This window comes from Perognathus longimembris, chromosome 3, assembly GCF_023159225.1.
Source record: "Perognathus longimembris pacificus isolate PPM17 chromosome 3, ASM2315922v1, whole genome shotgun sequence".
Taxonomy (NCBI): Eukaryota; Metazoa; Chordata; class Mammalia; order Rodentia; family Heteromyidae; genus Perognathus; species Perognathus longimembris.
Window position 1 is genome coordinate 60029782 of NC_063163.1, and position 14353 is coordinate 60044134.

General features: G+C 41.4%; 1 protein-coding gene across 1 annotated transcript in view; it reads right to left on the reverse strand.

Annotated features, from left to right (window-relative positions):
• Atp8a2 (ATPase phospholipid transporting 8A2) overlaps nt 1-14353 on the reverse strand; it is a 412827-nt gene that overhangs the window by 19379 nt on the left and 379095 nt on the right. The window contains exons 33-34 of the mRNA XM_048341628.1: nt 14009-14097; nt 5182-5286 (exon numbers count right to left, since the gene is read on the reverse strand). Of these exons, the coding sequence (XP_048197585.1) occupies nt 5182-5286; nt 14009-14097 (194 nt within the window). The remainder of the gene's footprint in view (nt 1-5181; nt 5287-14008; nt 14098-14353) is intronic.

The window sequence follows — 14353 nt, forward strand, 5'->3', positions numbered from 1 at the left end:
TACCAGTGAAAAAACAAACAAAAAATCCAGAGGAGGAGAGACTTGAGAAACACAGAAACCAGATGCGAGTACCTTCTTTTCATCCCAGCATAAACCAGTTTGCCCCCAAAAGCCACAACCAAGGCCATCCACAGTCTGCTTAATTGAATCTGCACTTGTATTGTTAATTAACTATTAATTATTAATTATCATGTATGATCAAGGACCCTGGTGTTATAATGTTTATATTTAAGATTAAATACCATGTGTATCCTAATAGATGTTATGATGTACTATTTGGATGGATCCTGAAGTATTTAAGGATAACTTATAGTAATGTGTTGGATTTGCTTCACATGTTTCAGCAAAGAAAAATAAAATGGGGGCAAATAAAGTAAACCTGGCAAAAATAATTGTTGGATCCTGGCATGGTGACATGGAAGTTCATGGCGCTACTCCTTCTACTCTTGTGTGAATATTTGACTCCTTTTTCTTTTCTTATTTGAGATTATATCTTGTTCTATTGCTGAGTCTGGCCTTAAATGCCTGTGTTCAAGTCATCTTCTGGTCTCAGCTTCCCAAAGGGTGGGACTGCAGGTATGTGTTACCTCATCCATCTTATATAATTTTATTTTTTCTTTTTTAAAAAAGGCCTTCAAAGATGAATGCGTTGAGGGAAAAAGCCATGGCTGGTAAGGATAGCCAGTGAAATCTAATTATTTCCCTGTTTTTAAGACAGAGAATGAGATGGGTAGAAATAATTCTTGAATGTCTACATATGAATTAAGGCCTTGGAGAAAATCCATGATGAGAAAAGGAGAGTTCACAGACGTTAATAAGCCAGCCAGGTTGTACAGCTAAGTGAATGGCAGAGCTTGAGCCTAATTCCTGTCTGTCTGTGTGTCCTCCATCTGTCCATCTCTCCATCCATCTGTCTCTCTCATTATTGAGGCTTGTTGCTCTGCTTTATGACACAGCCATGTTAAAAAAAAATGCAGCTGGAAAGCAAACAAATCCCAACCAGGTGTTGGAAGCAGACATTTGCCACCTGGTTGGGAGAAGTTTGCTGAAATGATGCCATCATTTCCTATGCTTTTGGCCAATAAAAAATGAATAGTTGTTTTAGGAGCAAAGCTTGGGTAAAGGCAGGAGGGAAACAAAAGAATGGCAGAGCCATGTGATGCCAACAGCTGGTGCTCTAATAGGAACCTTTTTTTTCCCCTGAAAGGATATAAAGTCAACGTTGGAGAAATATTGCGATAAAGTGGGTGGCTCTCACAAGGGAGGTTTTGCTATGAGCCTGCTCCATGTGACAGCTGTGCCAATTTTAACTTAAATGTTTGACAATACCCAAGAGTACCATAAACACTCATTTGTTCATTTGTGGATGTACACAGATTCATTCATACATCCACCCAGTCTTTCAGTCATCCATTTACCCATCCATCATCCTTCTATCTTCCCATCCATCTGTCCACCTGCCCATCCATTAGTCCATCTACCCAGTCCTTTAGTGATCATTTGCCCATCCATCCTTCTATCCATCCATCCACCCATCCATCCATCCCTCTCTCCATCTATCCATCTATCCATCCACTCATTTACTCATCCATAGCTATCTATGCATCCATCCATCCATCTCTGATAGAAATGGCCTCCAAGGCCTTGTACATGCCAATCACACATCCACTACTGAAGTCCATACCCCAGCCCTTAAATACTATTTTGAAGAGCAAAGATTTGTATTTAAGGATATTAGCCCAATGGAGATTTCTGAATTAAATACTCATTTAGGATGAGTTGGAGATTATTTTACTGTTTTATTAAAAATTTAAATAATTGGTTCATGAGGCTCGGGGGAGACCTATGAGGTGCTTGGAAATCCTGCAGTGGGTTGCAAGGGCTATTCCCTGTTCCTCAGTAAGCTACACTTCACTAGAACTCTCAGACCAATCCCAGGCCCAGGTCAGCTTAGAGGTAGTCTGAATAAATACTTGGGAAGTAGGGTGAGTAGAAGGCTGTAGCAAAGTCCGGTAGGGAAGGAGATCAGGTCATCTCCTTTGGGCCTCTGGCTCACGGGGCCACACATCAGTGTTGCAGGAGAGCACAAACCAAGGGGAGACAAACTATAGCTACTGCTCCCAAAAGATTCAAAGTTAGACATATGGTTATCTTTACTTAAGACACAGTGAACCTCATGTAAGTGGAGGGGAGAAGGAGGGAGGAAGAGAGGACAGGGATGGGGATGGGGACACTTAATGAAAGAGAATATGCCCTGCTTGATGAAGGCAGGGGCAGCTACTGGCACTGCTTGTCCTTTGAAACTGGTGAGATTCAGCCCTGTGTTCACCCTACCCAGCTCCCACCAACTATACCACAAAGAAGAATCTAGGGTGCCTTTGTTGAATAGTCAGATTAAACTTAATTCTAATATATATAATATATTCAAAATTTTCTTACTTGCCACAATACCTAAAATACCAAGGAATACTCCCTACTGCATACCAAGGAAAAAGAAAAGAAAGGAGGATTGAGACATTAGTTTGTCATCTTATGTGACATTTTGGACATTTGTTTATGTTACATCTATAGAGGTAAGATGCTATAGGTAGATTTATCTTTCGCACCAAAACAAAAAAAGGAAAGCAAAGCAAAACAAACAAGCCAGGTACCAGTGCCTCATGCCTGTAATACTAGCTACTCAAGAGGCTGAGATCTGAGGATCATGTTCAAAGCTAGCTGGAACAGAAAAGTCCTTGAAATACTTATCTTCAATTAATTGGCAGAGTGGAAGTAGAAATGTGACTCAAGCAGTAGAGTGTTAGCTTTGAGTGAAAGGGGATAGCACCCAGGCCTTGAGTGCAAGCCCTTGTACCAGCACAGAAAGAAAAGAAAAGAAAGAAGGAAAGGAAGGAAGGAAGGAAAAGAAAGGAGGGAGGGAAAAGGAGTAAGAGAGAAAGAAAGAAAAAGAAAAGGAGGAAGGGAGGGAGGGAGGGAGGGAGGAAGGACTGTGAGGCAGCACAAATTGACTTGAAGAGTGGAACATGCCACCATTATCTAGTCTGCACATAGACCACCCAGAAAATCTGGGCCAATTTGGAAGGAGTGAAGCAAAGAGCGAGAGTGGAGGGTGGGTGGGCGGGGTTTCTAGCTATCTTCTGGCCAGCAGCTCCACAATGAAGCCAGCACTGCACAGGAGGAAAGGAAAGGCTACCCAAATAGAGTGTGCATACACCACTCACACACTCATACACATATATGTATAAGCATGAGCACCCAGGATCGCACCACCTATAAGGTCCTGCACCTTACCAAAAAGATAGGAAAGAGGTTTTTAAATAGAGTAAGCAGGAAGCCACATTTGAACTCCATCATCTGATAGCCCTTTGAACATTTGAAAGTGAATTTTGATAAGTGGGTTTTAAAAGTTATATTCTCAAATTACAGTTATAATTGGGGTGTGTTCTCAGTGTTAATATTTGTCCAGCATGTATGAACCCCTGGTTATTCCAGCATCCTAGAACAAAACAAAACACATATATGAAACAAGTAACAGCTGGACAATCCTAGCACTTGGGAGGAGCACTTGAGGCAGGAGGATCCTGAGTTCAAGGCCAGCTTGGGCTACAGAGTAAGACTCTGTTTCAAAATACCAAAGTATGAGGATATAGTTCAGTGGTACAGTGCTTATTGAGTTCCATCCCCAGTAATAAATAAATGCTTTTTTTTTGTTAACAAGCAAAGATAAAGTTCAAGTTTTCTTTCAAGGATGAGAGTTATGATTCCATTTCAATACCAGGACTCCCTGGCTGGCTAGATTTGTTGTCACAAGAAGTGTGCTATCCTGTATATATTGTTTCATGCATCCTATCTCCAACTTCCCAACTTAAAAAAATATATAGTATTAGCCTTCCATGACCAATGAAGAGACAGTCTCATTATATGATTATCTTGCCTAGGGGCAGTAGCTCAGGTAGAATTCACACTTAGCCTGATGTAGTCCTAGCTACTCAGAGACTCTTATTTTCAGTTAACCACCAGCAAAAAGCTAGAAGTAGTAGTAGTGATAGACCATCAGTCTTGAATAAAAACGCTAAGTAGGAGTGTAAAGTGCTGAGTTCAAGCCCTAGTACCAACACCCCCCTCCCCACACAATGTTTAAACTGGAGGGCATGACTCAAGTGGTAGAGCACCAACTTAGCCAGTATAAGGCCCTGAGTTCACACTCCAGTATCACCACCAAAAAAAAAAAGACAGACACTGGTGACTCACGCCTGTAATCCTAGCTACTCAGGAGGTTGAGATCTGAGGACTGTGGTTCAAAGCCAGCCCAGGCAGGAAAGTCCCTGAGGCTCTTAACTCCAGTTAATCATCAGAAAACAGGAAGTAGAGTTGTGGCTCATAGTGGTAGGTCACTCACCTTAAGCAAAAGCACCTACTAGGCCCTGAGTTCAAGCCCCACAACTAAGAAAAAGAAAGGTCCAAATAAAGACAAAATAAAGCCAAACAAAGTCTTTAGATGTACTCAACTTCTAGATCTTTGTTTCATTAATACTTAGTTACAGATTTCTCTCAAAGCACTTAAGAGAGCACCACTCAGAATATTCTAGAGATTCCATATCCCTACTGGCTTCCTTCCTTCCTTCCTTCCTTCCTTCCTTCCTTCCTTCCTTCCTTCCTTCCTTCCTTCCTTTCTTCCTTCCTTCTTTCCTTTTTTTTTTTGCTAGTCCTGGGGCTTGGACTCAAGGCCTGAGCACTGTCCCTGGCTTCTTTTTGCTCAAGGCTAGCACTCTATCACTTGAGCCACAGTGCCACTTCTGGCTGTTTCTGTTGCTGTGGTGCTGAGGAATCAAACCCAAGTCTTCATGCATGCTAGGCAAGCACTCTACCCCTAAGCCACATTCCCAGCCCCAAATACCTATTTTGTAGATCCTCTTTAATCCTGAATTCTTCAGCTATAAGATAATATTGTTAGGACATCAATTTTCTGCATGTTTTGTTCACATCCAACCCCTCTACCCCCAAAGAAACTTGGGGTTGCCTGAGAAAGTCAGATTCTATATGGCTGCTGAGAGAGTGTAACTTAAATGATATAACCAAAAAGTTCCAAACTCAAGACAGGGAGAAGAAATATAGGCAGGAGATATGCAGAGAGGCCCAGGAAAGTGGGTGTCCATTACACAGTTGGGGGCAGGTGCCTACCTCTTCCCATTGCTGTCCCGCAGCATTGCCCTTCCCATCACTCTGGACTTGGTTTCCAGCTCCTGCACTTCCTCCAGCAATGTCTTCTTGCAAGTGTGCTTGGCCCTGCATCAGGAGGACAAGGCAGAAAAAAAAATATGGCATGTGACTTTGATGGACCTGTGAAGAATGGCTGCCTGCCCTCTTCTACCACACCTGGGGGTCCACTGGGTGAGGCTTAGACATAGTGGGCTATTCATGGTCTTTACAGACAACACAAGTTCTGCCTCCACAGCCGGAATCATTGGAGAACCACAGATGACACCCAAACCTTGAATGTCAAGGTCATTCCTCTAAAGAGACAGAGATCGGTGGATTTGGCTCAGGATCTAGCTAATTAGGCCAAGAATCATGAGGTCAGTGAAAACCTAGGAACTGGTGCTGGTGTTTTTCTTTCTCCCTCCCTTCTCTCTGCCTCCATCCCTCCCTCCCTTCCTTCCTCCCTGCCTTTCTCCTTTTTTCTTTTTTTTCTTCTTTTTCTTTCTCTCTTCTCTTTCTCTCTCCTTCCTTCTCTTATTCTCTCCCCACTTCCTTCCCCCCTGTCTTTCCTGCCATTATGGGGACTTATACTCAGAACTTGGACACTATCTCTCTCTCTTTTTTTTTAATTGTCAAACTGATATCCAGAGCGGTTACAGTTTCATACATTAGGCATTGGATACATTTCTTGTACTTGTTACCTCCTCCCTCATTCCCCCCTCCCCCTCCCCCTTTCCCTTTCCCCCTATGAGTTGTTCAGTAGATTTACACTGAACAGTTTGCAAGTATTGCTTTTGTAATTGTTTGTCTTTTTTACCCTGTGTCTCTTGATTTTGGTATTCCGAAAAAATTATACTAAGTGAAGTGAGCCAGACCCAAAGAAACATGGACTCTATGGTCTCCCTCATAGGGAATAATTAGCACAGGTTTAGGCTAGTCACAGCAGAGGATCACAAGAGCCCAATAGCTATACCCTTATGAACACAAAAGATTATGCTAAGTGAAATGAACTCCATGTTATGGAAACGACTGTTTTATCACTGTTGTAATTACTTTCAACATGTGATGTGAAACCGTAGCTTCTATTATTGATGATCCTCTTGTATCCCCTTCCTGTGGTTGTACCTGCACTATCTCTGCATCTTATCTGAGTTCATTGGAAACAGTGTATACAGGTATTAGAACTAGGAAACTGAAAGGGACACTATCTCTTATGTTTTAAGGTCAAAGCTAATGCTCTATCATTTGATCCATATCTCCACTTACGGCTTTTGGGTAGTTAATTGGAGGTAAGAGTCTCTCAGACTTTTCTGCTGCCCAGGCTGGGGGAGGTCTACAGATTTCAGTTTGTTTTTGTTTTTTGGTGCCAGTCCTGGGCTTGAACTAAGAGCCTGGGTGGTGTTCCAGAGTTATTCTTTTTTTTTGGCCAGTCCTGGGGCTTGGACTCAGGGCCTGAGCACTGTCCCTGGCTTCTTCTTGCTCAAGGCTAGCACTCTGCCACTTGAGCCACAGCGCCACTTCTGGCCATTTTCTGTATATGTGGTGCTGGGGAATCGAACCCATGGCCTCATGTATATGAGGCAGGCACTCTTGCCACTAGGCCATATCCCCAGCCCCCAGAGTTATTCTTGCTTAAGGCTAGTACCACTTGAGCCACAGTTCTACTTCCATATCTTCAGTGGTTAATTAAAGATAAGAGTCTCACAGACTTCTATGGTAGGCTGGCTTTGAACCACAACCTTCAGTTTCAGCCTCCAGAGTTGTTAGGATTACATGCACCAGTCACCAGTGCCCAGCTGGTCCTAAAACTTTACACTTTAGAATTTGGAAAGTGCTTTAGACCCTCCTCCTGTACTGTGGAAGGAGCTATTACCAGACTAAGGGTGGGGTTAGGGTGGGTACATTTGCCTTGGCTGGGTTTGGAGTCAACAGCTTTTTCATCCTTTCCTGGCAATGACTTGCCATTAAAGCCCACATATGTGGGCCCCAGTCACGCAACTCACAGGAAATACCACCTGCAAGTCATTTTTTTCCTACCACAAGGGAACCTCAGCTTGAATGTTCAGCATTTTTTAAAAAATTTTGTTTTGTTTTGTGCCAGTCTTGAACTCAGGGCTTGGGGACTGAGGTGTTTTTTTTTTTGTTGTTGTTGTTGTTTTTGCTCAAGTCTAGCATTCTATCATTTGAGCCACAGTTCCACTTCTGGCTGGTTTTTGGTAGGTAACTGGAGATAAGAGTTTCATAGACTTTCCTCCCCAGAATAGCTTCTATTGTGGATCCTCAGATTTCAGCCTCCTGAGTACCAAGGATTACAAGCAGGCCCAGCTGTCCAGCTCTTCTTGAACAGTAAAAGAGCTCTCTGTTCCCTTTTTCCTGGTTAATCTAACAAGAAAACCTCACAGTGTTCAAATAATTGGCTGATTCTTAGGATCTTCTAGAACCATGGCTCTGAATCCATTACCAGCTTGTACCTCATAAATATGTACAACTGAGTGCCAATTACAAAGAAAGATGGCAGCTAGGCACCCATGGTTTACACCTAAAATCCTAGCTACTCAGGGGTCTGAGATCTGAGGATCAAGGTTTGAAGCCAGCTTAGAAAGACAGAGTCCATGAGACTCTATTTCCAACTAACCAGCAAAAAAAAAAAAAAAGCCTAGAGTGGAGCTGTGGTTAAAGTAGTAGTGCACCAGATTTGAATGGAAAAGCTGAATGAAAACACAAAACTCTGAGTTCAAGTTGTAGTACTAGAACATACCCACAAACACGAAGAACTGAGTGTGCTGCATGAAAGTGAAAATGGTGTCCTAGGGAGATTCTGAGGACGTGGGCTGTTTCTTTGGAATCTCATTTTCCTCACTCACCTTCCTGCTTCAAGGCCAGAAAGCCTATTTAGATAAAGCCAAGTCAGCCAGCACTCCATGTTAATCTGTACTGGATCATTAGCACTGAGACATGGTATGTGTGTCTGTCATCCTTCTCCACAAAGTAAACAAGAAGAAAACCACACAGGTTTTCACACATCATACCTTACTTCCTTCAAACACTATTCTCAGACTCTATATTGATAAAGATCCCACAGTTCAAAGCAGAGACTGTGGAATCTTTCATTGAAACAATAAATGAAACAAAATGGCTAAGAATTTTGTTGGAAGGGGACCATCAAAAAGAATGTTTAAATAAAAAGAGGATGTCCAAATGTATACTGTCCAATATCACTGAATATAGTAGGCTCTAAACTTTAACTTTTTAAAAATCTCACTGGCTTAGAGGTCTATGCTGGTAATAAGTCAATTGAGTAATATGTTTCATTGTGCTCAAAGTCATCCCAAATATACAGGAATGAGGGGAATATGTCTGGTTAGTTTGAAGGAGTCTCAGTCCATCCTCTTCCTACCTTTTTCCTATATAAGATGGTCAACCTCCAGAATGGTTTGTAATGTTATCTTCAGGGCCAAAGAGACACAGAGGTCACTAAGAAGGCATCCCAGAATACCATAAATCTGTAGCTTAGCCAAGAAAAGTATGCCATTTTGTACATTGATATTGCCAGTTTTTACTCAGCCACTAAATAGCCTTAGAGGTCAATGGTCTCTCTATGAGACATCTCCATACTTTCAAAAGGGTGCAAATGCACCCATATCCAAGAGTTATCAGAGCAATTCGATAGCATTTCCAAATTGGCTGGCTCTTGTGAGTTAACTTGAGAAACTCCGTGGTTATTATAGAGTCCTCGCCTGCCACTTTGGGAAGAATTCAGCTCCTTTTTCTGTACAAAACACTTGAGTAGAAAGAAAGTCAGCATTTTCCAACTCTTTTCTCAAGCAGCTTTATCTAAAAAGCCTGAGAAAAATGAGTATAAAAATCTCTTTTGGGGCTGGGAATATGGTCTAGTGGCAAGAGTACTTGCCTCATATACATGAAGCCCTGGGTTTGATTCTTCAGCACCACATATATAGAAAAAAGCCAGAAGTGGCACTGTGGCTCAAGAGTGCTAGCCTTGAGCAAAAAGAAGCCAGGGACAGTACTCAGTCCCTGAGTCCAAGCCCCACGACTGGCAAAAAAAAAAAAAAAAATCTCTTTTGTCAGCCAAGTGCTGATGGCTCACACTTGTAATCCTAGCTACTCAAGGAGGCTGAGATCTGAGGACTGAGGTTCATAGCCAGCCCAGGCAGAAAAGTTTGTGAGAATCTTATCCAGCAAAAAGAAAGCCAGAAGTGGAGCTGTGGCTCAAGCAGTAGAATATTAGCCTTGACAGAAAAGGCTAAGGGGCAGCACTCTGAGTTTGAGACTCTGAGACCCTGAGTTTGAGCCCCAGTACCTATACAAAAACAAATAAATAAAACGTATTTCTTTTGTAATATTTTCATAACTACATAGAACATACTTGAAATCATTTTCACCCTTTTCCTTCCAATCCTTTTCTCCTCCCAAATAGACTCCTTCTACTTTCATGTCTTCGTAAGGATTTTTGAAAAAGTAAGTTGGGTCAGACTCTAACTTTTCCCATCTTTTTGTTTCAGAATTCCTTTTAGATGCCAGGATAGCAAGTCCAAAGGAAATGTTATATTCTATCCATGGATGAAAATGGAAATACAATATGTTTCCAGAGAAATTACTTTGGTTAGAAACTTAAAAATAAATCAAAGTCCATTTGTCTAGAGAAATTGCCTATTGCCTTTTATTACCATGTAACTGCCTATCTGGGATTAGACAAAGGAAATGATGTCATTGCAGAATTAGGGGGCCTGGTAAAAGACAAGAGATACACAGTTTGATAAAAGAAAACGATCTTTTGTGCTCAGTGGCCTTGAGTTTTGTATTCGTTGTGTGTGTGTGTGTGTGTGTGTGTATGTGTGTGTGTGTGTGTGTGTGTGTGTGTGTGTGTGTGTGTGTGTGTGTGGTGCTGTGGTGCTGGGGCTTGAATTCAAGGCCTGGGAACTGTCCCTGAGCTTCTTTGTTCAAGGCTAGAACTCCACCACTTGAGCCACAGCTCCACTTCTGGTATTTTGGTAGTTAACTGGAGAAAAAAGTCTTACAGACTCGTACTTGGGTTGGTTTTGTACCACAGTCCTCAGATCTCAGCCTCCTGAGTGGTTAGGATTACAGACATAAACCACTGACACCTGATGTTTTTGTTTTATAAAGCAATACTAACACGTTTCTACTAGATGAAAATTTATAAATGCCAACTTACCTAAGCATGCTGTCACATGTAGACATATTAGACAACTATAAGCCAAAGGTTGTTAAAATAGTTCTGGATAATTTATACTTCTTGCATCTAATAAGACTACTCATTAGCCAGGGATCATATATAAAAATTATTTTAGTATAATATAGGGTACTTTAGTCCTTCATAGAAATTTTAGTGAGCAGAATAATAGAGCAGGCTTTTAAAATAATGGTGTTCCAAATCAACTGACTTAAGACAGTCTAATAACAGATCTTCATCCAGAAAGTTGACAGACTTTATGGAAAAAGTGACTGAATTACCTCATTCAGTGCTTCTTTTCTTACTCTTTTAGCAGCCTGGGTTCTGAAATGGAAGCGAGAAACTGGGCAAAGAGAGGGGGTGAAAAAAATGCCCAAAGATGAAGCATTTCTTAGATGCTCCTTGAAATCTACTTGACAAGGCAGGCCTGCCCTATGCTGGAATTCAAAAGCCTTCCCAAAAGAGGGCATATGATATTGAATGTGATAGTACATGCCTCCAATCCCAGCATTTGGGAGGGAGAAATTAAGGCACAAGGACTGAGAGATCCAGGTCAGCTAATCAATAAGACCCTTTGAAACTTTTTTCCAAAAAAAAAAAAAGTTTATGACTACTTAAATATAATTTTTAAGTTTTGTCAGTAAATATAGCTACTTGGTATATGCTTTGAGCATCCCACTCCAGAGGAGTAGCATTCACGTATGTGATTCTCCATGCTCCTCCACATAAAATCAGACAAAATGCACTTCAGGAAGCACTTCTGAAAGCCAGCAGGGCTCCTTCCGGCTCAGCCCAGAGCCAAGATGTAACTCTTGGGAAAAGTGTCTGGGCCACCCTGCAGTGGCAGAGGTTGTCCCTGTGATGTACTGGCATGACATACAGCCCCAAATGAACCCTGCTCTCTCCCTGACTGTGCAAGGCCCCTGCGGCCAGGCTTCTGCCCAGCTGGCAAGCTCCTTGGAAAGGAAGGGACTTTTTTATTCTTTCCATATGTTCAAGCTGGAAGCAGTGTCATCTGATTTCTCCTTGTTAACATGTAAATGGTGCTAATTTTATAGAGCCCCTCCTACAAACAGGATCTAAATAAAAGCTTGTTGGAGGGAGTAATTTGCTTCATAGTGATAGGGACCTTGGCTTTGGAACATACTTGGAAAAGATTCAGAGAACAAACAGAGTTTTCCTAAGCTACCAACATCTTCTTTAAGTCTCTCTTTTTCTTGATTTGGTTCCAGTATTGGGGCACTGTCCCTTAGCTATTTTGCTCAAGGGTGGTGCTCTACCACTTGAGCCACAGTTCCATTTCCAAGTTTTTGGCTGGTTAATTGAAGTTAAGAGTATCATAGACTTTTTCTTCCTGGGCTGGCCTTGAACCGCAAACCTCACATCTCACATCTCAGCCTCCTTTTTATTTTTTCTTGTGCCAATCCTGGGGCTTGAACTAGGTTCTGGGTACTGTCCCCAAGCTTTTCTTTCTTTCTTTCTTTCTTTCTTTCTTTCTTTCTTTCTTTCTTTCTTTCTTTCTTTCTTTCTTTCTTTCTTTCTTTCCTTCCTTCCTTCCTTCCTTCTTCTTTCCTTCCTTCCTTCTTTCTTTCCTTTCCTTTCCTCCCTCCCTCCCTCCCTCCCTCTCTTTTTCTCTCCTTCCTTCCTTCCTTCCTTCCTTCTTTCCTTCCTTCTTTCTTTCCTTTCCTTTCCTCCCTCCCTCCTTCCCTCCCTCTCTCTTTTCTCTCCTTCCTTCCTTCTTTCCTTTCCTTTCCTCTCTCCCTCCCTCCCTCCTTCCCTCCCTCCCTCCTTCCCTCCCTCTCTCTTTCTTTCCTTCCTTCCTTCTTTCCTTCCTTCCTTCCTTCCTTCTTTCCTCCCTCCCTCCCTCCTTCCCTCCCTCTCTCTCTTTCTCTTTCCTTCCTTCCTTCCTTCTTTCCTTCCTTCTTTCTTTCCTTTCCTTTCCTCCCTCCCTCCTTCCCTCCCTCTCTCTTTCCTTCCTTCCTTCCTTCCTTCCTTCCTTCCTTCCTTCCTTCTTTCTTTCTTTCTTTCTTTCTTTCTTTCTTTCTTTCTTTCTTTCTCTTTCTTTCTTTCTTTCTTTCTTTCTTTCTTTCTTTCTTTCTTTCTTTCTTTCTTTCTTTCTGCTATCACTTGATCCACAGCTCCACTTTCAGCTTTTTGGTGGTTAACTGGAGATAAAGAGTCTTCATGGACTTTCCTGCCTAGTCTGTAGTCTGGCTTTGAAACACGATTCTCAGATCTCAACCTCATAAGTAGCTAGGATTACTAGCATGAGCCACCAGCACTCTGGCTCCAATATCTTTGAAATGAAAGAGAGATAATTTTTGTGGAAGTTTCATTTGGCAAAAGTAGTCTCAAATTAATGTTTTCATGACATTAATTAAGGAGAGCTGAATTAAGTTGGTCTGAAATGAATTTATCAGCATGTTTCTATTTCTTAATTAGAAAAAAAGTCATTGGTAGTGGCTAAAGTCATGCTGTATTTATCTAAAACAAACTGTTCTTTGCAAAATTGGAGCAGTTCAGCTAGAAAATAAACAGATCACACACCAATTAGGTCTGCTGGTTCAAAGAGCAAATAATAAAAGAATACTTGCTTACAGTACATCAATTAGATTGAGAACATATCTTTCCTGGCTGTAGTCAGTCCTTCCTTTCCAAGAGTTTCTATCCTGTCATTTATAAAACACAGATTTAGCAGATAAAATGAAATTGAGGGAAAATTAAAGAAATTAAAATTATTTAATTTTTAGTAATAGTGGAAAACTTTAGTGAGCATAAGAAAAATAAGCATAAAGATATGCTATAAACCCTTCCCCCATCCCTCTTTCCCTGTGTGAGTTATCATTAGGTGTCAAGAGAATGCCGAAATGAAGACTTTTTCAAAACATATCCTTAACTGTCAGGCAAGAATAATTCTCATGGTATGGGAAGAATGGAGAGGTAAAAATGAAATCTAATGTCTTTTTCTGGAAAGTTTAGATTAAAGTCACAATTCTCTATCTCAGGGCTCTGAAATAATTGATGCTGCTCAAAGTAAAGCCAAAGTCTTAATTTGGGGGAAAGTTGGCAGCTACCTATAGGAGAAAGTGGGTCTACTCAAACTAAAAACCAGTATCTTCTTATTTGGAGCAATTTCTTCCTTTTGTTCTTGATTATAATGAAAATTTATGTTATCTTGATACATTTTGCTTGAACTCAGGGCTTAGATGCTGTCCCTTAGTTTTTTTGCTCAGGGCTGGCATTCTAGCTTTTGATGCGCACTCCTACTTCTGGCTTCTTGCTGATTAATTTGAGAGAAGAATCTCAAGGACTTTCCTACCCAGGCTGGCTTTTGAACCTTGATTCTCAGTTCTCAGTCCCCTGAGTAGCTAGGATTATGTGTGAGCCACTGGTGTCTAGCTTGTCTCTATTTTCAAGATGACTAAAGTTTAAAATTTTAAATAAAACAAGAACAAATGTTTCTTTGGGAACTGGCAGGATACTGGTTCTTCAGAATTCTGTAGCTCTTGGTACCCTTTGGCAAGATTCTTGTGAGGATAAATAGCAAGAATGAATAAGAAAGACCTTGGGTTACTGCTTCATTTTTCCACTTACGCTCTCCATGCCACATCTTCCAACAGACATGCAGTAGGAACCAGAAATAATCCCAACCAGAAGTGTGCAGAGCTCAGGACCATAGTTGCCTGAAAGAAACAGAAGTCACAAATGGATGAATAGGTTATTGGTTTTTTTTCTGTTTTTGTTCTGTGTATGTATGCATGTGTGTGTGCGCGCATGCACGTGTGTGTGTGTGTGTGTGTGTGTGTGTGTGTGTGTGTGCCATTAATGGGGCCTGAATTCAGGGACTTGAACTCAGAGCTTCTCTCCCACCTGTATTTTTTACTTAAGGACAGACAGCACTCTACTTCTTGAACTACAACTCTACTTCCAGCTTTTTGG